We start from the raw sequence: 27,201 nt of genomic DNA on the forward strand, positions 1-27,201 counted from the left end.
CCAAGTGGAGCATCATCTTGGAAGATCGAGAAACTGGAGGCAAGCAGCCATAGACCGAGTTTGTTGGCGTAATATTGTGGCGCAGGACGTAGCGTCATCAAAAGTAATTAATAATAAATCCCATAATAACCTTTCACACACAAATCCAACTTTATTAACCCTCACACTTAAAAATCTACATTCACATAAACTACCTCACAATTCTTCGTGACCCGCTGGTTTCTGCTTCTTTTTGGTATCAACGGTAACCTTCGCTGGCACCTTGCGTCCTGGCGACACAATTTGCAGCACCTCTTCCGTCAGCTTAACCTTCCGAATCGATGGATAAATGGGCGAACCGAGCAGCAGATAATCTCCACTCTGCACGGCATGCGCTATCAAATTGGTGCGGCCATCGTCGCTGTGCAGTGCTGTCAGAATGTTTCCCTCCCAATCCAACCGGAGGACCGTGCCACGTTTTGGGAATAGCGGTGCCACGCTTCCAAGATTCCCGATGAAGTTGGACACTCGCAAAGCCAGTTGATTGCCCGTCTGCTTGTAGATGAAGTCGAATGGAAGCTCCGCCAAGCTCATCACGCGGACGAGGAATTTCCGGACATTCGGGAAGGGTGCAAGCATGGCCACTAGCGATGGGTTCGATTTGTCAGCGGCAATCACCACCGAAGCCCATAAACCTGTATCATCGCCAACAAGGTTGTCGATCGATCCCGGCAGACCATCGATGAAGATGTCGTCTGTTCCCGCTTTGGCACCTTTCAGATAGTATCTACGGATCAGCTGTCCTCCGAGTTCGGCCACCAGCACGAAGCTTTCGTCTTTGCTGAGAGCTACTCCGTTGGCACCGTAGACTTCGTCGATTAGCACGCGGTTCTGACCGGAAGCCCGCGAGTAATGCAACAGACGGCCGGACGGATTCAGAAGCATGGCCTGCAGTGCGTCTTCAAAGCGGAAATCCGAAGACGTATCAGACCAGTACAAATCTCCATTCCGAGCGACTGCCAAACCGTTCGGAATGCCAGGCTTGCGGGATACTTTTCCGCCTTCGATAACCTCGTCCAACGAAACTAGCAGCTTCTTTTCGCCGGTTTTGATCTGCACCTGGTATATGCCAAAGTAGGGCTCGACCACGATCAGGTTGTTACCCTGGGTATCGAACGCTATCCCAAGTGGACGACCGCAAACGCGTTCGTCGTAGTTTCCCTCTGTTGAAACAAAACAACGGTCAGAAACATGCTTAGCTAATAACTGTTTCAACTTACGACATTCCACACCGAACTTGGCCACCACCCGGATCTGATCGTTTTTGGTGATTTCCAAGACCTTGCCTCCGGCAACGGACGCATAGGTTGTGTTCCCTCGGACCAGAATGGTTTCCGGTGCAACCAGTTGGTTTTCGAGCCACTGTTCTGCGTTGTTGAGTAGTTGGTTGGGCGCTAGGACGCCCTCCAAGTCTCGTGGAGGGGTTACGCTGAAATGTGGGATGGTTTTGAAACATGGGTTAGGAAACAAGGGGTAATTTGAATCAATGTATGGATATTAAAACATCAATCGTATAAAATATATTATAAAAACGGAGATTTTTGACAACCGAAATAAGATGGAGAAAATCTTTGCAGCTTCTGGAGAGCAGTTTTCCAGGCCTCTGGAGAGCCTTTTCAGGCTTATGTGGAAAAGCTTTCCAGGCGATTGTACCCCGTTTGGCATAAAGTCGTTTGGCATAAAGCCGTTTGGCATAACAGTCATTTGGCATAATGGCCGTTTGGCATAATGGTCATTTGGCATAAAGGCCGTTTGGCATAATGATTGACTTAGAATGTATATTGGCATTTTTGAAGTTTGTGCCGAGATCACCACCGAGCCCACAGCAAACATTTTTGGTAGGTTCTCAACAAGCGTGGTGTTTAGGACGCCTTTGTTTACTCTAAAATGTGTTGAGGCCTTCTAGTTTTGGCTTGTTTTTTCATCATCTTCTGATGTGGCCTTTTGAAAATCATTCAAAATTGATGATGAAATAAGAAATTTGAAGTGTAGAAGAGTGTTAAGTGGTGAAGTAAAGTACATGGAGATCCCTACAGCAAGAGAAGATTCGTGCGGTCGATTAAATATGTGATTGATTGAACCCTTCGTCATCCATGAACATTATGTATGTGCTACGCGAGTTTGTCGTCGAGAAAATGTATGGAAAATTGGTTCAATTGATATAATATTGCAATTAAACGTTATTTTTCATGCAATTGAAACCAAATCGTGTTTTTGTTGATAATTTGTGAAGTACAGACAGGGAGTGCATCGAGAAAGTCCGAGAAGTCGTCAGTGTTTTCCCTCTCGGGTGACGCGTTCTTTTCTGCCGGGCAGTGCGTCGAGAAAGCCCGAGAAATCGTCATTATTTTTCCCTCTCGGGTGACGCGTTCTTTTCTGCCGGGCAGTGCGTCGAGAAAGTCCGAACAGTGCATCGAGAAAGTCCGAGAAGTCGTCAGTTTTTTTTCCTCTCCGGTGACGCGTTCTTTTCTGAGTGCTTTTATATGGCCGAGCACACGAGTGAAGATGAAAGTGGATTGTGGCTGCTCAATCAAGGATGAAGGATCAATCGGTGAGCTCGTTTCATGCTTTTTTTTCAAGTCTATAAAATATGTGTGACCGCACATTTAATCGTTACATAAATATGATTTTTCTACAAACTATGAATGGTTCGTCACTGTAAGTGTCGGCATAAACTCTAATTCATAACTTTATTGTTTTATATTTTTTATATAAAATCACTCACTCCTTTATTTTTATACATAAAAAAATGCTTTGAATGGTTTGGTCTGTGCTAGAAGTGTAGACTTGCAAAACGTTCATTTTATTCAAAAAACTTTGAATGGTTCGCCCCTGTAAGTGTCGGCATAAGAATATTATGTGATGGTCTAGCCAATCGATATTTTTTTTTTCAAATTGGGTAAAATATCCTGTAGGAATGTTGCTTTTAGCTATTTGTTCAACAAACTTTGAATGGTTCGTCACTTCAAGTAACGGCATTATTTTCTCATACTTGAAAATTTTTCATGTCAATCGAAAATTTTATATTTCTAAGTATGTTTATATCTCACAAATAATCGTTTATCATGGTCTAATCGCTTATCAAAGTGAATCCTGTGACCCAACGATCCTCCCCATTAACAAACATCCCTCCCAGTAACCTTTGCGGAGATGCAGAGGCAAACACGGTCTCCAAATAGCAAAGGTTACACACTAACATTCCTTCCCCCAATCCCACCTGACTGCAAGGACGTGGCCGGCGCCGTTATTGACCCTGTATAAATAGAGGCACTGAATTATGCACACTGAAGAAGATTATGGCCAATCCCAGCCGAACTTCTAGTTGATTCTTTGTGCATTTTCACTGACTTCGGTCAATCACGGAATAGCAACCATTGATATGTGTAGTCAGTCTAAGCTAAGCTAAGCTAAGGTTCTCAACAAGCGTGGTGTTTATTCAGAGATTTTCCAAGTAATTAATGTCAAACATTTTTGTGACATTAGAGAGCATAACTAAATAAAACTCGTGATGGGTCTGGTGGAAGATCTTTTCGGAATAATAATTTTCCCCACATCTCAGAACACAGAATATATTTGAGCTTGTTGTGATATACATATTTGAAAATAGTAAATTGTCCCAGTTTGGACGTAACACTTGATGAAAATTACTCGATAAAAGAAGAAAAAAAATATATGCAAAATACTTAACGCTCTAATCCAAAGATCTATCAATGCAGCATAATGCAAAAATATATATATATATATTTTTTTGTAATGTTTTTTTTAAGGCACTCTGTGCTCGTGGCCACTACTGTGCCGGAATCAGTTGATCTGTAGCTGCTTTTACCGATACAGATCTATGGGCCCATTCACAAATTTCATAACGCTAAAAGGGGTGGGTGGGTGTCCTCGTGGTGTTACGGCTCATACAAAATTTGTAAAATATTCATACAAAAAGCGTTACGAGGGGGTGGGTGGGTGTCGAAAATGACCATTTTTGGCGTTATGAAATTTGTGAATAAACCCTATTTTTAACTTATCTATATTTACATCTACTTTCACTCTCTCCTACTCTTTTACTCTTACACCGAGCAGGTAGGAGAGAGCTCTGCTGTTAGTGAGGCTAGCTGCCTGCGAAGAGGGTCAGTTTGTCTCAGTCACCATCTGATACTGACGGAGGATAGATGTGCTCCCCTAAGCACGGTCCTCTGAGAGGCGTCTTCTGGTGGCTGGACGGTTTTTTTTGTGGAGGGGCTGGGAATCGAACCCATGACCTTCCGCTTATGAAGCGAAAGCGTAACCTCAAGGCTACAGACCCCCCTAATGCAAAAATATCTTATATACGAGAGCAGATTATTTCTTGTTTAAAATGTTTAAGGCATTAACGCGAAAAAATCTTCTCACAGCATAACTCAAATGAACAACACATTTTTAAAAGAAAATATTTGTAGCAAAACTTTTCAACGATTCAATATAAATTTTAATTTTGGAAGTGTGCATCGTCTGTTATCGAAAGAAGGGAAAATTTGTGATTGATATAATATTTTCTCAGCATATCTCGAAAGAAGATCATGCATTTGCAAAAAAAAAAAAATGTGTTGAATATTGGCAGGTATTAAAGAAATTATCATTATAACAGCACATCTTGCAAGAATTGCAAAATATAAATATGGGTAACATTTAGCTTTACTAAATAATTAAACTTAAAACAGTATAAATGTAAAGAACAGCCTATTTTTTAAAGATGGCAAAATTTATGATTAAACCAATAGAAGATTGGACGCCAAAAAATATTGCGAGAAATTAAAACGCAAATACATCATAATTTGCGTTCAGAATCATAGAAGTGATTGTGCTACTTTTCCCGAATGTCGTTTCTCTGAATGTCGGTTCCCCGAATGCCAGTTCCCACAATGACCCTTTTCCCCGAATTCCATTTCCGCGATTGACCGGTTTCCTCAAAAAGTGGTGCAGTTTAAATATGTACTGTAATAGTCTTCAGTGGGTGGATAGTGAACGAGAAAGAACAATAAGCAATCAAAAGGAGGAGGTATTCTGTCATTGTCGGCAATACGCATGTTGGAAAAAATGCTGAGGACGGTAAAACTCGAAAGAACCGCCAATTAAATAAAAAAGGGTGCATATTAGATGGCCAGTTCGTTCACCATCCTAAAATGTATAAAGTTACGACAATTATGAGTGCTTAAAACTTTTCGGGAAAGTGGGTTAATCGGAGAAACGGGATATTCGGGGAAAAGTCGCACAACCCATCGAATTAACTGCCGAAAAAGTTTTCTCTTTTCGCCGATCAGATCAATGTTATTGAGCGTCACTCTTTGGCAGTCTGAAAGAAGGGTAAATTTGTGCTAAATATATCAAAATCTTCAGTGCAAAAATTTATTCCAATATTTAATTCAATAATTCCAATATTCAAAAAATTTATTCCAATTTTTTGCAAATCTATCCAAGATTTAATATTTGAATGAAGGGTAATTTCCGGATAAATAATAATATACTATTGACAATAACTTTCCTAATATGCTTTAGTTTATTCAAGAGCATATGACTGTTGAAAGTGTCATTTTGTGTCAATTGACTCCAAAACAAGCCTGATGTCATTAGAAAGATTCAATAGAAACGTACAAAACGAATGTCATCTTGAGAAATCCTTGGTTCCAGATTCATTATGCCAAACGACTATTATGCCAAACGACCATTATGCCAAACGGCCATTATGCCAAACGACTTTATGCCAAATGACCATTATGCCAAACGGCTTTATGCCAAACGACTTTATGCCAAACGACTTTATGCCAAATGACCTACCACCTTTCCTGAAGGGAAGCTTTTGAGGCTTCTGAAAGTAAGCTTCCCAGGCTTCTGAATAAAAGCTTGAAGGCTACTAAAGAGACGCCTCCCAGGTTTCTGAAGAAAAGTTTTCAAGGCCTCTGAAGAGAAGTTTTGCATGCTTATGGAGAGAAGCTTTCCAGGCATCTGGAGAAAAATTTTCCAGGCTTCTGGAGAGAAACTTTCCAGTCTTCTGGAGAAATGTTTTCCAAGCTTCTGGAGAGAAGCTTTCCTGGATTCTAGAGAGAAGCTTTCCATGCTTCTGTAGAGAAGTTTTCTAGCTTCTTCTAGAGAGAAGCTTCTGAAAAGAAGCTTCCCAGGCTTCTTGAGAAAAGCTTTTCAGGCACCTAGAAAAAAAAAGCTTTCCAGGTATCTGAAGAGAACCTTCCAGACTTCTAGAGAGAAGCTTTCCATGCTTCTGAAGTAAAGCTTGCAAAGCTTCTGGAAAGAAATTTTCAAGCCCTCTGGAGAGAAGCTTTCCATTTTAGTGAAGAGAAATTTTCCAGGATTCTTGGGAGAAATTTTCCAGGCATCTGGAGAAAAGCTTTCCAGGTGTCTGAAGATAAGCTTTCTAAGCTTTTGGAAATAAGCTTCCCAGGCTTTTTGTGAGAAGCTTTCCAGGCTTCTGGAGAGAGGCTTCTTATGCCTCTGGAGAGAAGCTTTTCAGGCTTCTAAAGAGTGCTTTCCTGGCTTCTAGAGAGAAACTTTCCAGGCTTCTGGAGAGCAGCTTTTCTGGTTTCTGATGAGAAATTTTTCTGGCTTCAGTGGAGAGGCTTTCCAGGCTTCTCGGGAAAAGCTGTCCAGGCATCTGAAGAGAAGCTTTCGATGTTTCTGAAGAGAAACTTTTCATGCATCTGGAAAGAAGCTTTCCACACTTCAGGAGAGAAGCTTTCCAGGCATCTGGAGTGAAATTTTTTAAGCTTCTGGAGAAAAGCTTTCCAGACTTATGGAGAGAAGCTTTCCAGGCATCTGAAGTGAAATTTTTAAAGCTTCTGGAGAAAAGCTTTCCAGGCTTCTTGAGGGAAGCTTTCCAGGCTTCTGGATAGAAGTTCTCCAGGCATCTGGAGAGAAGATTTCCAGGCTTCTTGAGAGAAGTTTTCAAGGCCTTAGGGGAGAAGTTTTTCAGGCTTCTCGGGAAAAGCTTTCCCGGCATCTGAAGAGAAGCTTTCGATGTTTCTGAAGAGAAACTTTTCAGGCATCTGGAAAAAAGATTTCCAGGCTTCCGGAGAGAGGCCTTCCACACTTCAGGAGAGAAGCTTTTCAGGCATCTGGAGTGAAATTTTTTAAGCTTCTGGAGAAAAGCTTCCCAGACTAATGGAGAGAAGCTCTCCAGGCTTCTGGAGAAAAGTTTTCAAGGCTTCTGGAGAAAAGTTTATGAGCCCACTGCAGAGAAGCTTTCCATGCTTCTGAAAAGAAGCTATCCAGGCTTCTGGAGAGAAGCTTTCCAGGCATCTGAAGTGAAATTTTTAAAGCTTCTGGATAAAAGCTTTCCAGACTTCTAGAGGGAAGCTTTCCAGGCTTCTGGAGAAAAGTTTTCAAGGCTTCTGCAGAAAAGTTTTTGAGCCCTCTGCAGAGAAGCTTTCCATGCTTCTGAAAAGAAGCTATCCAGGCTTCTGGAGAGAAGCTTTCCAGGCATCTGAAGAGAAATTTTTAAAGCTTCTGGATAAAAGCTTTCCAGACTTCTAGAGGGAAGCTTTCCAGGCTTCTGGAGAAAAGTTTTCAAGGCTTCTGCAGAAAAGTTTTTGAGCCCTCTGCAGAGAAGCTTTCCATGCTTCTGAAAAGAAGCTTTCCAGGCATCTGGAGTGAAATTTTTTAAGCTTCTGGAGAAAAGCTTTCCAGACTTATGGAGAGAAGCTTTCCAGGCATCTGAAGTGAAATTTTTAAAGCTTCTGGAGAAAAGCTTTCCAGGCTTCTTGAGGGAAGCTTTCCAGGCTTCTGGATAGAAGTTCTCCAGGCATCTGGAGAGAAGATTTCCAGGCTTCTTGAGAGAAGTTTTCAAGGCCTTAGGGGAGAAGTTTTTCAGGCTTCTCGGGAAAAGCTTTCCCGGCATCTGAAGAGAAGCTTTCGATGTTTCTGAAGAGAAACTTTTCAGGCATCTGGAAAAAAGATTTCCAGGCTTCCGGAGAGAGGCCTTCCACACTTCAGGAGAGAAGCTTTTCAGGCATCTGGAGTGAAATTTTTTAAGCTTCTGGAGAAAAGCTTCCCAGACTAATGGAGAGAAGCTCTCCAGGCTTCTGGAGAAAAGTTTTCAAGGCTTCTGGAGAAAAGTTTATGAGCCCACTGCAGAGAAGCTTTCCATGCTTCTGAAAAGAAGCTATCCAGGCTTCTGGAGAGAAGCTTTCCAGGCATCTGAAGTGAAATTTTTAAAGCTTCTGGATAAAAGCTTTCCAGACTTCTAGAGGGAAGCTTTCCAGGCTTCTGGATAGAAGTTCTCCAGGCATCTGGAGAGAAGCTTTCCAGGCTTCTTGAAAAAAGTTTTTAAGGCCTTTGGCTTTCCAGGCATCTAGAAAAAAAATTTCCATGCTTGTGGAGAAAAAGCTCCCAGCAGAGAAAAGTTTTCCAGATTTCTGAAGTGATTCAGGCTTCGGAAGAGCAGTTTTCTAGCTTCATCTGCTTCTCGCTTCTGAAAAAAGCTTCCCAGGCTTCTTGGGAAAAGCTTTCCCGGCATCTGAAGAGAAGCTTTCGATGTTTCTGAAGAGAAACTTTTCAGGCATCTGGAAAAAAGATTTCCAGGCTTCCGGAGAGAGGCCTTCCACACTTCAGGAGAGAAGCTTTTCAGGCATCTGGAGTGAAATTTTTTAAGCTTCTGGAGAAAAGCTTCCCAGACTAATGGAGAGAAGCTCTCCAGGCTTCTGGAGAAAAGTTTTCAAGGCTTCTGGAGAAAAGTTTATGAGCCCACTGCAGAGAAGCTTTCCATGCTTCTGAAAAGAAGCTATCCAGGCTTCTGGAGAGAAGCTTTCCAGGCATCTGAAGTGAAATTTTTAAAGCTTCTGGATAAAAGCTTTCCAGACTTCTAGAGGGAAGCTTTCCAGGCTTCTGGAGAAAAGTTTTCAAGGCTTCTGCAGAAAAGTTTTTGAGCCCTCTGCAGAGAAGCTTTCCATGCTTCTGAAAAGAAGCTATCCAGGCTTCTGGAGAGAAGCTTTCCAGGCATCTGAAGTGAAATTTTTAAAGCTTCTGGATAAAAGCTTTCCAGACTTCTAGAGGGAAGCTTTCCAGGCTTCTGGAGAAAAGTTTTCAAGGCTTCTGCAGAAAAGTTTTTGAGCCCTCTGCAGAGAAGCTTTCCATGCTTCTGAAAAGAAGCTTTCCAGGCATCTGGAGTGAAATTTTTTAAGCTTCTGGAGAAAAGCTTTCCAGACTTATGGAGAGAAGCTTTCCAGGCATCTGAAGTGAAATTTTTAAAGCTTCTGGAGAAAAGCTTTCCAGGCTTCTTGAGGGAAGCTTTCCAGGCTTCTGGATAGAAGTTCTCCAGGCATCTGGAGAGAAGATTTCCAGGCTTCTTGAGAGAAGTTTTCAAGGCCTTAGGGGAGAAGTTTTTCAGGCTTCTCGGGAAAAGCTTTCCCGGCATCTGAAGAGAAGCTTTCGATGTTTCTGAAGAGAAACTTTTCAGGCATCTGGAAAAAAGATTTCCAGGCTTCCGGAGAGAGGCCTTCCACACTTCAGGAGAGAAGCTTTTCAGGCATCTGGAGTGAAATTTTTTAAGCTTCTGGAGAAAAGCTTCCCAGACTAATGGAGAGAAGCTCTCCAGGCTTCTGGAGAAAAGTTTTCAAGGCTTCTGGAGAAAAGTTTATGAGCCCACTGCAGAGAAGCTTTCCATGCTTCTGAAAAGAAGCTATCCAGGCTTCTGGAGAGAAGCTTTCCAGGCATCTGAAGTGAAATTTTTAAAGCTTCTGGATAAAAGCTTTCCAGACTTCTAGAGGGAAGCTTTCCAGGCTTCTGGATAGAAGTTCTCCAGGCATCTGGAGAGAAGCTTTCCAGGCTTCTTGAAAAAAGTTTTTAAGGCCTTTGGCTTTCCAGGCATCTAGAAAAAAAATTTCCATGCTTGTGGAGAAAAAGCTCCCAGCAGAGAAAAGTTTTCCAGATTTCTGAAGTGATTCAGGCTTCGGAAGAGCAGTTTTCTAGCTTCATCTGCTTCTCGCTTCTGAAAAAAGCTTCCCAGGCTTCTTGGGAAAAGCTTTCCAGGCATCTGAAGAGAACCTTCCAGGCTTCTGGAGGAAAGCTTGCAAGGCTTCTGGAAAGAAATTGTCAAGCCCTCTGGAGAGAAGCTTTTCATTTTTCAGAAGTGATTTTTTCCAGTATCCTTGGGAGTTTTCCAAGCATCTGGAGAAAAGCTTTCCAGGTTTCTGGAGAGAAGCTTTCCAGGCTTCAGGAGAGAAGCTTTCCAACTTCTGTTTGTTAAATTTTCTAGCTTACGCATCGATGTTTTCTAACTTCTGTTTGAAAAGCGGTTAAGCTACCAAGAATAAGAACTTCAGTAGACTACAAGTTTCAGTGTTTGTTTGAAGTTCTTGTTGTTCTATGAATAAAGCTTTCCAGCTTCTTCAAGAAAATATGTTCAAATTATGTTTAAAAAGTGCTACGTAAAATCTAGGAGAAGAAGAAATACAATTTCATGAAAAAATCCACAACATACCACATGAAATTTCTACAGGGATTATTTGCAGGAGATCCTGGAGTAAAGTAAAGAAGTTCTAGAGATTCAAAGGCGACTCATCCACATGTTCATAAAGAATTCTCTCACAGATTTCTTCAGAGAGAGTGCTTCAGCAATACCTTCCAAAGATTCCTTCAGGAATGCATTCAAGGCCTCTCAGGGAGTTGCTCAAAAAAGTTGCTAGAGTGATTTCTGCAGCACTTCTCACAAAGATTCCTGCTTTTTCTCCAGAAATTTCGCAAGGCATGAAATCCTTCTGTAGCCATTACTGGAACCTCCAGTAATGTTCACAGGAATTGGTCGAAAAGTCCACCAATTGGGATTCTTCCAGGGTTTGATAAACAATAGTTTCCTTAGATTTTTACGATAATTCCTTAGATTTATCTAGAAGATCTCCTACAAGAATTCCTTCTGACCAGGAAACGTTGTAATGCTAAAAAGATTTATTACAGAGTGTCAGGAGAAATTCATTTAGAGATTTGTCTTGGAAATCTTACAAGAACTCCTACAGTTTGAATGTTGTTTTTTCCAGTAATTCTTCAAACTATTTCCACAGGTATTCCATAAAAAATCATACAGGGGTAATTTCAAGAAATTTTCCAAGAAATCTTTAAAAAAAATCCAACAGTTTCTTAAGAAATAACTTTTTTCATTCCTCCAAAAGATATCTCAGGGATTTGTACACACGTTTCTACAAGATTTCTATGTGAATTAGTTCATAAGGTAATCGTTTGCACGAAAACCTCTAATTTCAAACGAATTTCCTTGACATCGAGAGATATCGAGATATGAAGAGATAAAATGTATGCAGAATGAAGGGACCGAAGAAATCATCGACATAAGAAGAGATAGCGAGATGTGAAGAGTCGACTGTATTACGCAACTGGTTTATAACGCAACTCAGTGATTCATGACTAAATGCTTCTTCATGACGTAGGTAATTCATTTGAGTTGCTGAACGTTCAACGCTCCGTCATCGTAATCGTTTTCTTTTCAAAACTCAAAAGTATTCGATGAAAATGTGTTCACTGTGTTTCGGTTGGAGAATAGAATACAGTGAACACATTTTCCTATAATTTTTCTTGATTTTGAATGAAAAAACTGCTTTCGAAAATTCTGAAATCAATGACGGGTCTTGCCCCCTTAACGATCAACGCTCCATCATCGTAATCATCATCATCATCGAAACTTCAAAAGCAGTTTTTCTGTTCAAAACTAAAAATTATTCGATGAAATGTGTTCACTATGTTTCGGTTGAAGAATAGAATACAGTGAACACATTTTCCTGTAAATTAAAACGAAAAACCTGATTTTGAAAATTCCGAATTCAAAGATGGATCCTGCCCCCTTAATAGCACATTACACTATGAGTTCCAGAAATTGAAAAATTATGTTGGAAGCTACTTAACAAGCCTTCTGTTAAATAAATGTATGACTCGTGATATAGAAATCATCATCTATAGACCTTGTTGCGTAAGTTACAATTTCAACATGCTTAAGACTTTTAGATGACAAAATACAATATGCTAATGTCTCTTTCAATGCATTGATTGCATTTACAGTTGAAGAAATGATCAAAGGTCTAAAAAACTTATCAGTGTAATTTCGTACTACGATATTTCGAGCTTGTTTCTTTTGAAAACAATAGATCAAAACCCAATGGGTGATATGCTTAGTTTGATTCATCTGATTATAAATAGATAAGGCTTAAAAGTTCATACGGATAATTACCGATTACCGGATATCGTATAAACTTCTGGTGTTTGTGCCACTTATCACTAAACTCTGTTTACAATACATGCACTACCCGACAAAAGTAAGGAATGACTTCATCGAGTATTACAACACCCGTTTACAATATTTCAACATCTAACAAAAAAATTGAATCACAGGTACGCACAAGTTTCTGTCGTTGTGATTTTAAACTTTTCGTGGATGTTGCAATATGTATTCAAAACGAGTGTTGCAATATTTGGTGAAGCGATTCAATACTTTTGGCGCGTAGTGTAGTTCTCAAAACCATTAAAAAGTAAATTTATTCAAGAATGACGTGATCCAGCTAAAATAAGATTGAAACACGTCACGGCGGTCTAACAGAGCAGACCAATTCACTACAGTTTGCATTGAGTTAACTTCGATATTCAATTAGCACCAAAACATCGTCGTTTTCTTTATTCACTCGTAGCACACCTCCAGGGAAATCTCCAACAAAATTTCCTCTTTTAAAAACGAACGAATAACGGAACAGCTGCTGCCGGTTGAACCCCTCTGATCGTGTCGTCACATTCAACCATAATATGATCTCACCTAAACGCCTTGAACGGGAACGTCGGATACGGAGGCAACCCGGGCAGGAAGGTCACCAGCACCACGAACAGTGTCACTTTGAGCACTTTGGACTTGAGACATTTGCAGGCCATCTTTGGCGAAAGGTGGAGCTTTTTGTGCGATACCCACGTAGATAGGTAGGTAGTATCTATCACTCGTTCTAACAGCGCAATGAATTGGTCGGTCGGTAGGTGCTGCAACTCTGAAAGCGGTTTCCACACCACCTCAGCCAGCCTTGTGTTTCCACAGTCTAGTAACTCCAGTCACAAGCAACCGGCTTGCTCGCTGTGTGCATTAGTTGAATCTTCACTTCACACGCACGTTTCAATCTTGACTCTTCTTGATAGGAATGTACCGTTCGATTATCCGATTCTTATGGAGGACGACTCACTTCTGTTGCTTTCTATAAATATTTGGTTAGATTATGTTGGTATAGCCAGCTTTGCTGGAACTGTGTGAAACGGTGTATGGATGCACCGAGTTCCAGTGTGGGCGAAGTTCGTTATCTATGCGCACTAAGGTGGCCCATTTTTATATGAGAAAAATCAAGCTGTAAAAATATTAAGCTACACTCCATCAAAATTGTTCATTTGGATCCCCGGATGCTACTGTTGAAGTTTAAACGGAATCCGTCAACTGTAAGCTGAGGCTAAACGAGCTTGAAGTTTGTATGGAAAAACCGACCGAATATATGAAAAAACGGTTCCAATTACAGTCAATTTTCACGTATTACCCCGGGGAAGACTCGAATTTTAGGTATATTTGTTGTTTCTAAAAGGAATGACTTCCAGTCTGTTGCATTTTCCTCTATATTGATTGGAGAATCATCAAATCAATGATGAAAGAAATTCATCAGCTACAGCGCCATCTATGGTCAAGAATGTAATCGGAATCGTTTTTCCCATATAACTGATCGATTTTGTACGTATAAAATTCAAGCACATTTTGACCCCTTTTAGAGTCTCAAACTTTCACAGTAGCTTCTGGGAGACCAAATCAACAAATTTGGAAGTGAATCTCAAGGTTTTTGTAGTTTGATCATTATGGGTCACCCTAATGTACAAGTTTCTTATGATTGTGCGGTATGTTCCTCGACTGCGTGGTGACTAGGAAATGCTCGCTCTTCTAGTTCTCTATACGGTTTTAAAAGAGAAAACTTCAAAGCTTGAAACGATGAAGTGAAGCTTTTGAGTATAAATATCAATCGACCACATTTCGAATGAATATGGTCGCTAAACATTTCCTCAACCAGTATAAGCCTGAGCGAAAGCAAAAATGTTAAAACCCTCACCGCTCAGCGAACACTTAACGGATTCAAATATATTTTGTCAGTATACTGGTACACATATCTAGTTTCTAGAATTGGTCAGAGCAACTCGAGAATATTCCTGTGGCCGGAGTTATTCCGGTGGGTCACTGGGTCAGGTCGAGTAAAAAAGGATATTTTTGGGACACGCCAAATTATCTCTATTTATTTGCAATGACAATCATTTTAATTTGCATAAATCATAAAGATATGATATTCGACATTATAAATGAAGAGGGTTGCAACATTTTGAATGTACCGGATTTGGCAATTTGAACTTAATGCCCTGAAAAACCGGCTATAATTTTGATGGATACCAAACCGTTGATGATTTGATGATGATGATGATTTGGTTCTACCATCTATTGTAGCAAGGCATCTGCCTATAGCACTGGAATAATCTGAAAAGCGATTTGATCAAGATTGTGCTGTTGTTCGTAGGCAGTCAGTCTTCTGTATGAAGGGCCAAAAACAGATGTGCAGACCCGCAAGCAGAGACACTTGCACGAAACCCGCGGCAGGGGAAACGAATCTCCTTCCAGAAGAAAGTTTTCACGAACAACTGTACAATCAAGCCCTCGATTGACAGAATACTCCCAATAGATGGGGTCGAAGAGCCCGCACTCAATCCACGAAATGTTAACAACAGGGAGGAGGCAGTCCCAAGCTCCCTGTCCTAGTCGCTTCATTCGGGTGCCCTGGTGGTCCCTCCCAACCCAGTTATACAGTATTGGACAAAACATTTGCAACTTTTTCGATTTTCCCTACAAAATGACGAACTTTGGTACGATTAATCTCAATTATTTATGGACCGATTGAGATGAAATTTTGGCAGAACATCACACATAACTTGAATCTTACCATATATTTTTGAGAGATTTTTTCAATCACATGTTCAAAAGCTGTAACGGTTTGACTAAAGTGAAATTTTTGACGATTTTTTATAATTGACATAATTTAACAAATTGAAGGAATAGCTTCATTATATCTTCAGCAAAGTTGTAGATTTTAACGAGATGAACAAGTTTGCTGAAGACAGTTTTTGTGTCGGGCTATCAGATTTTGAGATAAAAAGTTTTGAATTTTTCGTCGAAAATTACACTTTATTTAAACCTTTATTACTTATAAACTAGTGGTTGGAAAAATTATTCAAAAATATATGATAAAATTCAAGTTACATCTGATGTTCTGTGAAAGTTTCATTCGAATCGGTCCATAAATAACTGAGATATACCTTACCAAAGTTGGTCATTTTGTATGGAAAATCGAAAAAGTTGCAAATGTTTTGTCCAATACTGTATATGATATAAAAAGATAAATAAATACAATATAAATTAGAACAATCTCACCAAGTTAGTTGGAACCCCATGCATATTTGTAACACTTGATGAACTGGATGAACTCTCCGATGATCAATGATGGTTTGATTTTTCTTAAGGTTTCCAATTTACACTATATGCTATACTGCACTCGCGAAACATTTCATTAATGATTGTGTTTACTTCACGCAAAATTTAATAAGATTGAGATTTCTTACGCGCCATACAATTATTATTTTTTATTTTCATAGAGAAAATGGTCACAAAAATGTGTTACGTAAATAATGGACAGTCCCTTAATGGTAGGAAATGTAGATCTAAAACTGCAAAATATTAATGTTGCTTTTATTTTCTTCCGGATATCCTGTAATGTAGTTACGACCCACACGATTCAACAAGGCGTCACAATGACACATATATGCTTATATGCAAATCGCACGATGAACGCCTCACGCCGCGCTTGACGCGCCGCGTTACTATGTCGTCGGCCTACAGCTTTAGGTTGCTCCACTTCTAACACCACATTTCGTCGTTGTCATGACAACATAATGCTTGATGCGCTAAGTTTCACGCACACACTTACTGATCCGAAGTACCCATTGCTTCCAGAAAATTCGATGCTCACTTCAACCACATGATTTTACATAAATTCTTGAATAAAACGACCATATTACGAAATATTTATGAAATGCTTTAAATGCCAACTGACAGCAATCCATTCAACACCATTGAACCCCATTAAAACAACATCATTAACATCATTCAAGCTTCCCTCACTTCACTCCACCCACACGACAACACTAATACATTGACTACGCCAGATTTTTTTTTTCGCTTCACATCGGCCAAGCCATTACAAAATTGATCAAACACCTCGAAAAATACCATAATTTCACAATTTTTCACTATACACTATGAAAATTCATTCCTATATCCACTGACACGCACTATCCGCTACTTTTTTTTTAGAAATTTCTTCCATATTATCGAGAACAATGCATTTAAAAGAGGAACCGCTTTCGCGCACGTCTTCGTCCAAGAAAGGAGACTCACAAAAACCTCTAACAAATGGTCCCTTTACTCACCTCAAATACAGGCCTGTCCATGAATCGCCTCACCAATCAAAGACGACTTCCAGAACCTTCTCCTCCGTCACTAATCATCATCCTTCCCGTGGTAATTGTGGAGATGCATCAGTCTCTCCCCACCTCAACTGACTAAACAGGTGAAATATTTTGTGTTTTTGCACAAACTTCTACGGACATCTATGAAAGCTTTCGATAACGATCTCTTAACCATTGCGATTTTTACTAGCTTGTCTTTTATGATCAAGAGCAACCTCATGTGAAAAAAAAAATCTAATGTATGTACATGAAAGTTACATAATAAGCCAGCGTGGCACATCCGGCTGTTTACTATGTTCTAGCTGCGTTTCTCTCCACACACCTGTCGAACTGCTGTAGAAACCCTTTTTTCTTTGATGGATACCAAACAGTTACTCGAAAACTAGAGATCAAACATACTAGTGCACTAAAATGCATTACAATAAGCTATTCACAGATTTTTAGATACAAATTGGCCAGTTTATCGTAAATTTGGGGCGTCCCGGGAACCCGATCGTTTGTAGGGTCGTTCAAATGCAATACACGTGTTTATCCAATTCAATCGTTTCTAAAAAAGCTTACGCTGGTGCGTTTTCCTTAAAATTCCATGCTATAGTGGCCACATTATAGCCGATTCCGGAAATTATCTGTAACTTGAAATTTGCCTACCTACAGGAGCACAGAAGCATAGTACCCTTTTCACCCGTCCTGACCCAGTGAACCACCACCCAGACAACCAGAAGTCACATAACAATTTACGTAAAACGTCGTTTACTTGTGTGAATTACATCACAGCCGCATAACATGATGAATGAAATCGTTTGATTGATGAATTTCCTCGCATAAAACGCTATTGTATGAGTTCATCAGTGCATTTTGTTTCGTTCCGTATAAACGCACAGAGGAAGTCGAATCAATCCGTAGCAGCTGTCAAATCAACATTGTCATCATAAACTAAGTCGTATAAGGTTACAAATCTATGTAAATAAAAATGGAATGGTGTTTGTATGTAACGAAATGGCTTACGAACGGGTCATCGGATTTAAATGATTCTTTCTTAGTTTTGTTTGTCAAGGGTTCCGACGTGTTTGTGTGTATAAAAATCCCAGGATATTCACCGGAAAAGTTGAAAAAACATGCGCGAACTAAACTGTCATTTTATATGGGACGGTCAAAAGCGTTTTTCAACAGCCTACTTGATGGCAAGACGAAGTTTGCCGGGACCACTAGTTAATAATAAAATCTGTACACTCGCCTTGTGTGTCAATTTTCCACATATAAATTATGCACATATATCGCCTCCACTTTTGTACGCATAAGCCCTTTTGACGACATCTTATACGGCATCTTTGCACATATAAGCATCGCATAACGGAAAAGGTGATTTCGTTATATATTTATTCTGGTTGTCTGGGCGGAATAACTCCGACCAAAGGAACATTCCCGAGTTGCTCTGGCCACTTTTAGAAACTAGATATATGTACGAGTATACTGACAAAAAATAATTGAAACCCGCTGAGCGGTGGGAGTTTAAGTATTTTTTCTCTAACTCAAGCCTATACAGGTTAAGGTGAAACGGTTTGGACCTCAAAGAATACACTAAAACTTCAAAGGCATTAATCTCGCGAAGGAAGCATTCAACAACAGTTCACTTTTTATTTGGGTTTGTGCACTAGCAGAAAGCCTAAAATAAGAAGATTAGGAACGTTTGTCTACTATGTTTCCAGCTTAGTGCCTTTAAAAACGTGAGTAGAGATTTTTTGGATTCCGACATTTTTCACCTTTGGTTTCAACTACATTGAAAATAAACTAGTTTTAGGCATTCGATAATTTAAATTGATCGTTTTGGAATTAGATGTACTTAATTTAGTAGAAGCACACAAAATGTTTTCAGATGCGTTTTTCCTCTTCACTGAATCGCTCTTCACTCCCTGCTATGAATCGTCCTACCTGGGTTGCCCTGCTGTCTTCTCGAAGTCGTTTTTTATTTCCCTTTCTTCTTCTTTCTGGCGTTACGTCCCTACTGGGACAGAGCCTGCTTCTCAGCTTAGTGTTCTTATGAGCACTTCCACAGTTATTAACTGAGAGCTTACTGTGCCAATGACCATTTTTGCATGCGTATATCGTGTGGCAGGTACGAAGATACTCTATGCCCTGGGAAGTCGAGAAAATTTCCAACCCGAAAAGATCCTCGACCGGTGGGATTCGGACCCACGACCCTCAGCTTGGTCTTGCTGAATAGCTGCGCGTTTACCGCTACGGCTATCTGGGCCCCTTTCTGAATCGTATTTTAGCTCTGATTCGCCCTCTCTTTGAACCTGTTTTTCTAGTTCTTCCCTAATCTGTTTTTTCCTTGATTCCTGTTTTTTAATCTTCACTGAAACGTCCTTCCTGTCTTCTTTTAATCGTTTTTGTTCTCTCTTCTCAATTGTCTTCTTTTCAGCATCTTATTTAAAATTTGTATTTTCATCTTCTATGAGACAGCATTTGTCTATTCCTCATCGTCATTTTTATCTTTATTGATTTATTTTATTTCATTATTGATTGATTTTTCTCTGAATTGTCCTTGTGAAGTCATTTGAATCGTCCATGCTTCCTTCCCTAAATTGTATCTCTTCTCAGATTCGTCCAATTTCTCTTTTCTGGCTTGCCTCTTCGTTCAATAGTCCTTTCCGGCTTCTCTGGATCGTTCTAAGGGTCGTCTTTTATCACGTGGATAAAAGATAGAGATGGTCGGGTGTCAAGTTTTCAAAACGGGTATTGAAATTTGATTTTTTTTCTGATTCGAGTTCGGGTTCGGGTTTGGAATAAGTATGCTTAGGGTTTGGAATAAGTATAGTTAGGGTTTGCGTCGGGTTTGTTGAGCATTACGAATAGTTTCCTTATTAATCAGAAACGATAACGTCAGCATTTTTACAAACTCGGGTTATATTCGAGTTTTTCTTACAACATTTTCTCAACATTTTTAAAGTTTTGTGTGGACAAAAAACCACGAGGAAGGAGGAGGGGTCTTGAAAAAAAGAAAGTTTTATGTACAGCCAGGCCTTTATCTGTTTCGCTTGAATCGTCGTATCTCTCTCTGCCCTGCAGCTTATATTTTCCCATGTCGGAATCCGAATTTTCGTTGATGTGAACCATCATTCTGTTCCAAATGACTTTTTCAAAAAGTTTACTGATGGAGGGAAACAAACTGATTGGAGGATAGCTGGAAGCTTCTGCAGGTTTTTTGTTCAGCTCAACCTTGGCATTTTTCCATTTGTCAAGAAAATAATCACTAACGGAGCCTGCGGAGTACCAGGGAACCCTCCACAGTATTCCCGGGTAGAGGAGAATAGCAAAAGGATAACAAAATTTCCTATTAAAATAGAATGTTTGAATAGCAAAATTTGTTCTTTGTTTGTTTGAAATAAGAGATAAAATAACAAAAATAATAACTAAGTTTGTATGGCATAAAAACTAAATAATAACATATTTTGCCATTGTAATAACAAAATAATAGCAAAAATATAGGCAACCGTGAATAACAAAATATGTTATTATTTAGATATTGATAACAAAATAATAACTTAATAAGCTATTGAAAAGTAGATCAAAATAATGGTGATTTTAGTTCTTTGACTTCAATATCTTAATTTAGCATGATTGAAAAATAAAATTTTTGCTTTCCTGCTAAAAACGTTTGCTTTTTGAATCTTCAATGAATATCAAACAAATAGTAAAATGAGCTAATATGGCAAAATATGATGTTGGTTTGTTCTCATGAATTATTTAAATAAAGTTTTCAAATATCAAAATAATAACATAATTTATTGTGATGGCGATGTTTACTATTCTTTAGATATTTAATGTTTTTTAGTATTTTTGCACAAATAACAAATTTTACCATGATAGTATATTTTGTTATTGATTAGTTATTACATGACTTTCAAGTATAACATACCAATGACAAATTTTGCTATGTTTTGCTATTGATGAGATATTTATGTCATATATTAATAACATAATAATGGTTAAACTAGATATGATTGCAAAATTTGTTCTTATTCTACCATTATTTTGTTATTCACCTCTACCCGGGTTGTGCCCTTCCTGTGCTACCCGGAGCGATGGCGCAGGTGACCGACCTATGTTTTTCGCTGCTGGTTGCTGATATTGTAAAAAGCTTAATCCTGTCTAGTTTGGGTAGTGGCTACGGTTAGGATAGCTCAGATCAATCTTCAGCATAAAAGAACAGCAACGATCAATCTTTGCCGACTCATGCAAAATGGTACAGCCCAAGTGGCGCTAGTTCAAGAACCTTACTTTCGTAAGGGGAACTTCTATCTAGGTAACCTTGTAGACCCAGTGTTTGCTACTTTCAGCAAACTTGAAATGGCACACTCGCGTTCCGTGCCCCGCGCATGTGTGCTAGTTATAACGCAATCGTTGCTACACTCATTTCTGAGTTAACTACCAGAGATGTATGTGCTGTCATTGTGTCACTGTGCTGTCACTGTGTAAATTTACCACATGATGAACCATCCCCAACGGATGACTTCAAACGAGTTGTCGTACACTGCGTAACAAAAGGCCTTCCGCTGATTGTGGGCAGTGATGCCAATGCTCATCACTAGAGATGTACCGAATAGCACTATTCGGCTTTCGGCCGAATACCGAATAGTTGAGAAATTATTATTCGGCCAATCGAATATTCGGCCGAATAATGACTCAATATTCGGCCGAATAAAACCCTTAATTTCGGCCGCATAACACCTAGTTTTTAAATAGGGATAGCTTCCACGGTGAAGAATTGATCGGAATGATCGTTTTAAGCTTTTGAAACCGTGTGAAAAAAAAAAACAAAAATCATAAGTTCTGAGGATTTATATTTCTAAAGTAAGGGATTTGTATCTTATTGATTGCGTTTTTGATCCATTTAACTTTTTAAGGAACTAAGTTAATATGTCGCTTTATTTCTCATCCGACTTCTGCAAGTTATATCTGGAAGTTCATATTAATTGAGCAAATACACTGCATAGGGTCGGTGTTCTCTTAGAAGACAGTCCCCTATATTCGCATTAGTAGCTTTTTACGACCGTTTTGCTATAAATCGTTGCAAAATATTTTTTGACATGAAGGTCAGGAGCTATTTATCTAAATATCATCGATTCACAGCTCGATTTTCTTCAAAAAATGATCGAAATAAATCGTTTTACTTAAAATTCCTTGCACTTATAGTACACCTATTGTTCCTATAGTAAAGAAACTTCTTTTTTTCTTTGGATAAACTAAATGAAGAATTAAGAACTTTTTGGATTTAATCGACAGCCATTCTATAAAGTAAAAATATAAAAGTTTTGTAAAAATACGATTTTTATTTTTTTCTTCTGTTTTGCCTACGCCGTAAAGCTTTTGGGAACAGGAATTAGAAATAGTGCTACTATAGTCACATGTGTTCCAATAGTGGCACAAGCGATAATAAATGCAAACATATGAATTTTCGTTGTTTTCATATTTTTTACAACATCAAGATGGAAAGCACTTTCAGATCACGTAAAAAAGCCACAATACAACCCATGCAAGATCAGTGAAAGATTGAATGGCTTGTATATTGAGCAGCACCGTAATGCCATAGAAGGGAAAAATTTTACATTTTTAAACATTTAGCATCAAACTCTATCCATGGAATCCATCAAAAGGAAAATGTGATGTATCATCACTTGAATAAATTAATCGTATTTTTTTTTTATTTTCCTTCGTATGAAACATAATGTTTTGTTACAATTTAGTTTATTTTGTTATTATTCGGTCACTATTCGGCCTATTCGGCCGAATAACAGATTTCAAAATTCGGCAGACCGAATATTCGGCAAAATCAAAATAATTGAGATATTCGGCCCGAATATTCGACCGGCCGAATATTCGGTACATCTCTACTCATCTTATCATCTGGGGCAGCTCAGAAATCAATTTAGGAGGCTCCAGTCTTATGGAATACTTAATATAGGTAATCGCTCAACCTTCATGGTACCTACTAGACAAGAAGTGTTAGACATTACTTAATATAGGCAATCGCTCAACCTTCATGGTACCTACTAGATAAGAAGTGTTAGACATAACGCTCTGCTCACGATTTGACGAATTGGCATGTATCAGACGAGGAATCATTATCTGATCATCGCTACATCTTCTTTGAACTTCGCAGACTTTGCGTTTTAGGAATCCCCGGTCAAACTGGGAACTCTATACTGAATTGGTTGCGACCAAATTTCGTGGATATTCTCCGTCCATTGATAATCGAAGTGCTTTGGATGATGCCGTTGATACTACATACAATGTAGGATTACATTGTGGAAGCTTTTAAAGAAGCATGTCCTCTGCAGTCTGTAAAGACTACAAGAGGGGCCCCATGGTGGAATTCCGATCTGACTAGATTCAAGAAACAATGTAGGAAAAGTTGGAACAGACGCCGTTCAGCTGGATCAGAGTCGTTCAAGTTGGCTCGCAAGGCTTACAAGAAGTTTGAGTGAAGTTAGTCGGCTGAACAAAATCCTTGCAAAATCGAAGGATTTCCAAGTGAACGAAATTCGCTTACCTAATGGTGACTTTACTGGTGTTGTCTTCTAATGAAGTAGTTTTAGAATGTTTCTTCAATACACACTTCCCCGGATGTGTGGAAATAGCATCTACGGATGAACCAAATGTCTTTTCATGTAGTTATGAGTCTCTGGCTTCGGCTTGCAGCATCGTAACTACTGAATCAATTCAATGGGCACTCAATTTATCCTGTTCTGCTCCAGAAGGGATATCTGGAACGCATTATTGATCATCACATCCGTGATGTTTATTTGGCAAACATGCCTCTTCATGTGAATTAACATGCTTACCAATTTGGAAAGTCCACTGTGACTCTTCTACACAAAGTTGTTTACGATATCGAGGAAGCATTCGCTCAGAAGCAATCCTGCTTGGCTGTTTTCTTGGATATTGATATATCTGCTTGAAGGTAGAGCTGGTGCTGGTGTATATTCTCGTGAGCTAAGGCTGAATCAGTTTTACTCACTTGGTAGAAACTGCACCGTTTTTCAGGCGTAAATATTTGCTCTTATGTGTGGAGTACAATCAGCACTTCAACTGCGCGTAATGGGTAAAGTCATATACTTCTGTTCAGATAGTCAGGCTGCTATAAAAGCTCTTGCTTTGGCCAACTCAAGTTCGAAGCTTGTTATCGCATGTCGAACTCAAATTGAGGAACTGTATTCAGTTAACTTTGTAAACCTTGTACACTGAACGAAAGCTCCTTCCGTGAATTGGATGATTTGTAATTCACATGGCTGCAAATCTTTGCTTTCCTAATTTTGAATGAGTACGAAACAATATGATGCATCCACAGTCCATTGAACAAAAATCATCCAATTATGTGATGACGTTCACTATAGATTTGAGCTACTATAAGCAGATAATTGAATTATAATAAAACAAATGACTAACGTGCAACTTATGGTAGATTTTCTTTTCCCCATGTCTCAAACCAAAAATCATCCAATTATTGTCTGAAATACCAGATGGAAAACTGATGATTGAATATGTCAAATTATCTTTGCAAACCGCATCGTAAACATGGCGACATCAGTAGGAAAGTGTGCTATTCATATGGAATAATCCACAATTATCCTTAATTATAGCACCTTTTCATTACATTTTAAGCGTAAGTACCACCCACAAATTGATTATACCAGGTTTCTATGAAGTTGAAGCTGTGGTGCCCATAGAATAGGAGGAGCAGCGCATCACTTGTTCATCGAGGAGGAGCATTGCATCACAAGGCATCCAGGGATCCATTCTCGAGAATTGTAATAGTGATGATTGATATACAAATAAATACTAAAATACATAAAACCAACATCGTCGGGTGATTCTTTATTTTCCAATTGAATTTGTTTTAACTTTTAACTTACAAGTAATGGGGATTGTTTACATTGGAATATGATAATCATTCAATTTTAGGCATCTATCTGAAGGGTGAAAATCGTTTCAAGACCGGATGATTTTCATTCGGTGTGATTTGTAAACAGATGATTTCCATGCAGATGAAAATCATCTTGATTGTGTCTGATAATAGGTATGGGGCGGAGATGAGGCAAAAATCATTCACTTTATGGCGGGAGATTTCGTTCAGTGTATGGGTACCTGGCCATTCTTCCATCGCTGGAAATGAATTGGCTGATGAACTACACTGAGAAAAATCTACACGTCAAGGTCGTGTGTTTTACTTATAGATTTGCGCAATGAGGAAAACCACATGATTTGAGTGTGGTAGCCATATGGATTTCATCATTGATTTCACGGTATAATAACATGTGTATCAACATTAGGTTGTCATGTGAAACAAACATGAATTTCCAAATATTCAATCATGAAAACCAACTAATTTGCTTATTGAATTCGAAATGTAGTAGCTTTAGATAGTCATGTGTGATAGAACATAAATGTCAAGGGACTGAAAGAAGAAATTTAGTAGAAATACTTTTGCTCCCCAAAATATGGATCCGAGGCTCCTCTGCTTGTCGCAAGCTCTCTTGATTTTTTTTCAAACCCGTGAGCCAGCAACAAGCGGGGCGCCGCAAATCCATAATTTGGGAAGCCAGGGATAAGCATATTTCATTTTTTTTTTTGAAACTGAAAGCCAGGAAAATGTGTTAGTGGAATCCGATTTTTCTACTAAACTATACATTATAATCAATGTTTTCTTATAGAAAGGTAGAACTCTCGTATATCGGTCAACTTCACTAATAAAAGAAAAATCGAATTCACAAATTTTCATCTAACACTTTCAGCTTCAAAATTTGCTTCTTCTCTTTGGAAGCATGATGATGGCTGTCGTTCGACACGAGGTCCAACCGCAGTTCAGTTCACTATGCATCCCATGGGTTGATCACAAACAATATAGAAGCTTTGAACATGGAAATCGATAGCATAGCTCATGGATTTCATCATAACAATCTCATTGCGCAAATCAATGAATCGACCAACTTGAACATGATGATTATGACACAAGATAACCATAAGCAAAACACACTGAATCCGTGTTGGAGTGATGATCTATGCGTCCATAGGTTGACACATACGAATCTGAAGAGAAAGCTTCGGGAACTTATGTGGAAAAAATATGGAATCCCTGTTGTCGATTGATGAATCAATCCATGAAGCAATACACAGGAATTTAATGTGTAACACACACGAAGTTTGCAAGAAAATCATAGCAAATCGATATGGACGTTCATGAATCGATCCATAATTATAAACACACAGATCGAGCGTGTGGATTTTTATCAGTGTATCAACGAACTTAAGGTAACACACGATAGACTCATCGTGGCATTCATGAACAATCTATGTTCAAACTATCGTTGAAAAGAAAATTTTTCTGTTTTATATCATATCGATCATTCGGTGATCTATCCGGATCATATGCTTGCTAACAACAGGCATGTTGATACACTTTCAGTTCATCTATATCCGGTAGAACCGATATCACATCCCCAAAACTACAAAATTGATCATCATTTATGGATAGCAAACAGTTGCACCTTAAGCACCGCCAGCACATTTTCAATCGGAAGGATTTTGGCGCGCTCGAACTGACAAATCCTCCGTTGTGGTGAAACTTCTTCCGTCGACGTGATGTTGGACAGTTTTCTAAAACAGTCGAGATAAAAGCCGAGACGCAGAGCAATGACAGTTAGTTCGTTCAAAACTTCGCTTCGGAAGTCCAACCGGCGAACTCCAGATTGGTGCTGCGAAGTCAATAGCACATAATTTTCAACACCAGAAAAAATAAAAATAACAACATAACAAACAGTTTTTAGAAATATTTCAGAGTTTACTGTCTTACTCATCTATTTTCCAAGCAATTATTAGTTTCTCAAACAGAGCTAAACTTGTTCCGTACATGCTTTTGCTTAACTTTTTGCGTTTTTTTACTCATATTTATGCCAATTTTGGTGGATTTCCAAAATATGGATCTTCATAACACAATTATTCATATAATACCAAAAATGAAAAAGAACAACTATGTGTTTACTTCTGATACGCAATTGATTGGATTAACTCATAAAAAAAGGAATATTTCAATAAAGTAATGAAACTTGAAAAATTTAAAAGCGTAACGATTTTTTTAGGAAATTCTTAAAAAACGCTGCTTTTCGGAAATCCAAGAATGAGCTTTAAGGTTCTTAAGTGATTTTTATTGAATCATATAGACATGTAGCTTGGGATTGCAAAATCTGGTTCAGCTACCTTTCCCTCGAATGGCGGTTTCCCGAATGTCGTTCTCCGAAAATCTCGTTTCCCCGAATAGCTCAGTTCTCCGAAAAGTCCTAACACTCATAATTGTCATAACTTTTTGCATGTCAAGGTGATCAAATATCCTCTTCTTTGGTAGCTTATTCATGTTTCTAATTCAACACTATCTCACTACCAGAGCATAAGCAAAGTACTGACCATTAAATCGAGATATTGATTTGATTGACATAAGAGATAAAAGATCTGAAGACAATATCAAAATTTTATTCGTGGAACTTCTGAGCCATAGCTAAATTTGATGTTGGAAGATCTAAGGAATAGCTCTCTGATATTGGTGAGATCTTA

The 27,201-nt window shown here is 38.9% G+C and overlaps 1 protein-coding gene across 1 annotated transcript; it reads right to left on the bottom strand.

Moving 5' to 3' along the window:
- Positions 1–126: 126 nt before the first annotated feature.
- On the bottom strand, positions 127–13,294 carry LOC5565617 (adipocyte plasma membrane-associated protein). Its single transcript, XM_001649910.2, has 3 exons — positions 12,824–13,294; positions 1,260–1,468; positions 127–1,202 (listed from the first exon to the last, which is right to left on the bottom strand). Exons 1-3 carry the CDS (start codon positions 12,934–12,936, stop codon positions 196–198), a joined length of 1,329 nt encoding a protein of 442 aa, XP_001649960.1. The 5' UTR covers positions 12,937–13,294; the 3' UTR covers positions 127–195.
- Between the last annotated feature and the right edge of the window lie 13,907 nt (positions 13,295–27,201).

Source organism: Aedes aegypti, chromosome 1 (genome assembly GCF_002204515.2).
Source record: "Aedes aegypti strain LVP_AGWG chromosome 1, AaegL5.0 Primary Assembly, whole genome shotgun sequence".
In the NCBI taxonomy this organism is placed as follows: domain Eukaryota; kingdom Metazoa; phylum Arthropoda; class Insecta; order Diptera; family Culicidae; genus Aedes; species Aedes aegypti.

Excerpts from the sequence above, each read along its gene's own strand:
- LOC5565617 (XM_001649910.2), bottom strand. The coding sequence starts at position 12,936 with ATGGCCTGCAAATGTCTCAAGTCCAAAGTGCTCAAAGTGACACTGTTC. Across the intron at positions 1,469-12,823 it reads TTCCCGTTCAAGGCGTTTAG|CGTAACCCCTCCACGAGACT; the intron begins GTGAGATCATAT and ends CCCACATTTCAG. Across the intron at positions 1,203-1,259 it reads CAAGTTCGGTGTGGAATGTC|AGGGAAACTACGACGAACGC; the intron begins GTAAGTTGAAAC and ends TTGTTTCAACAG.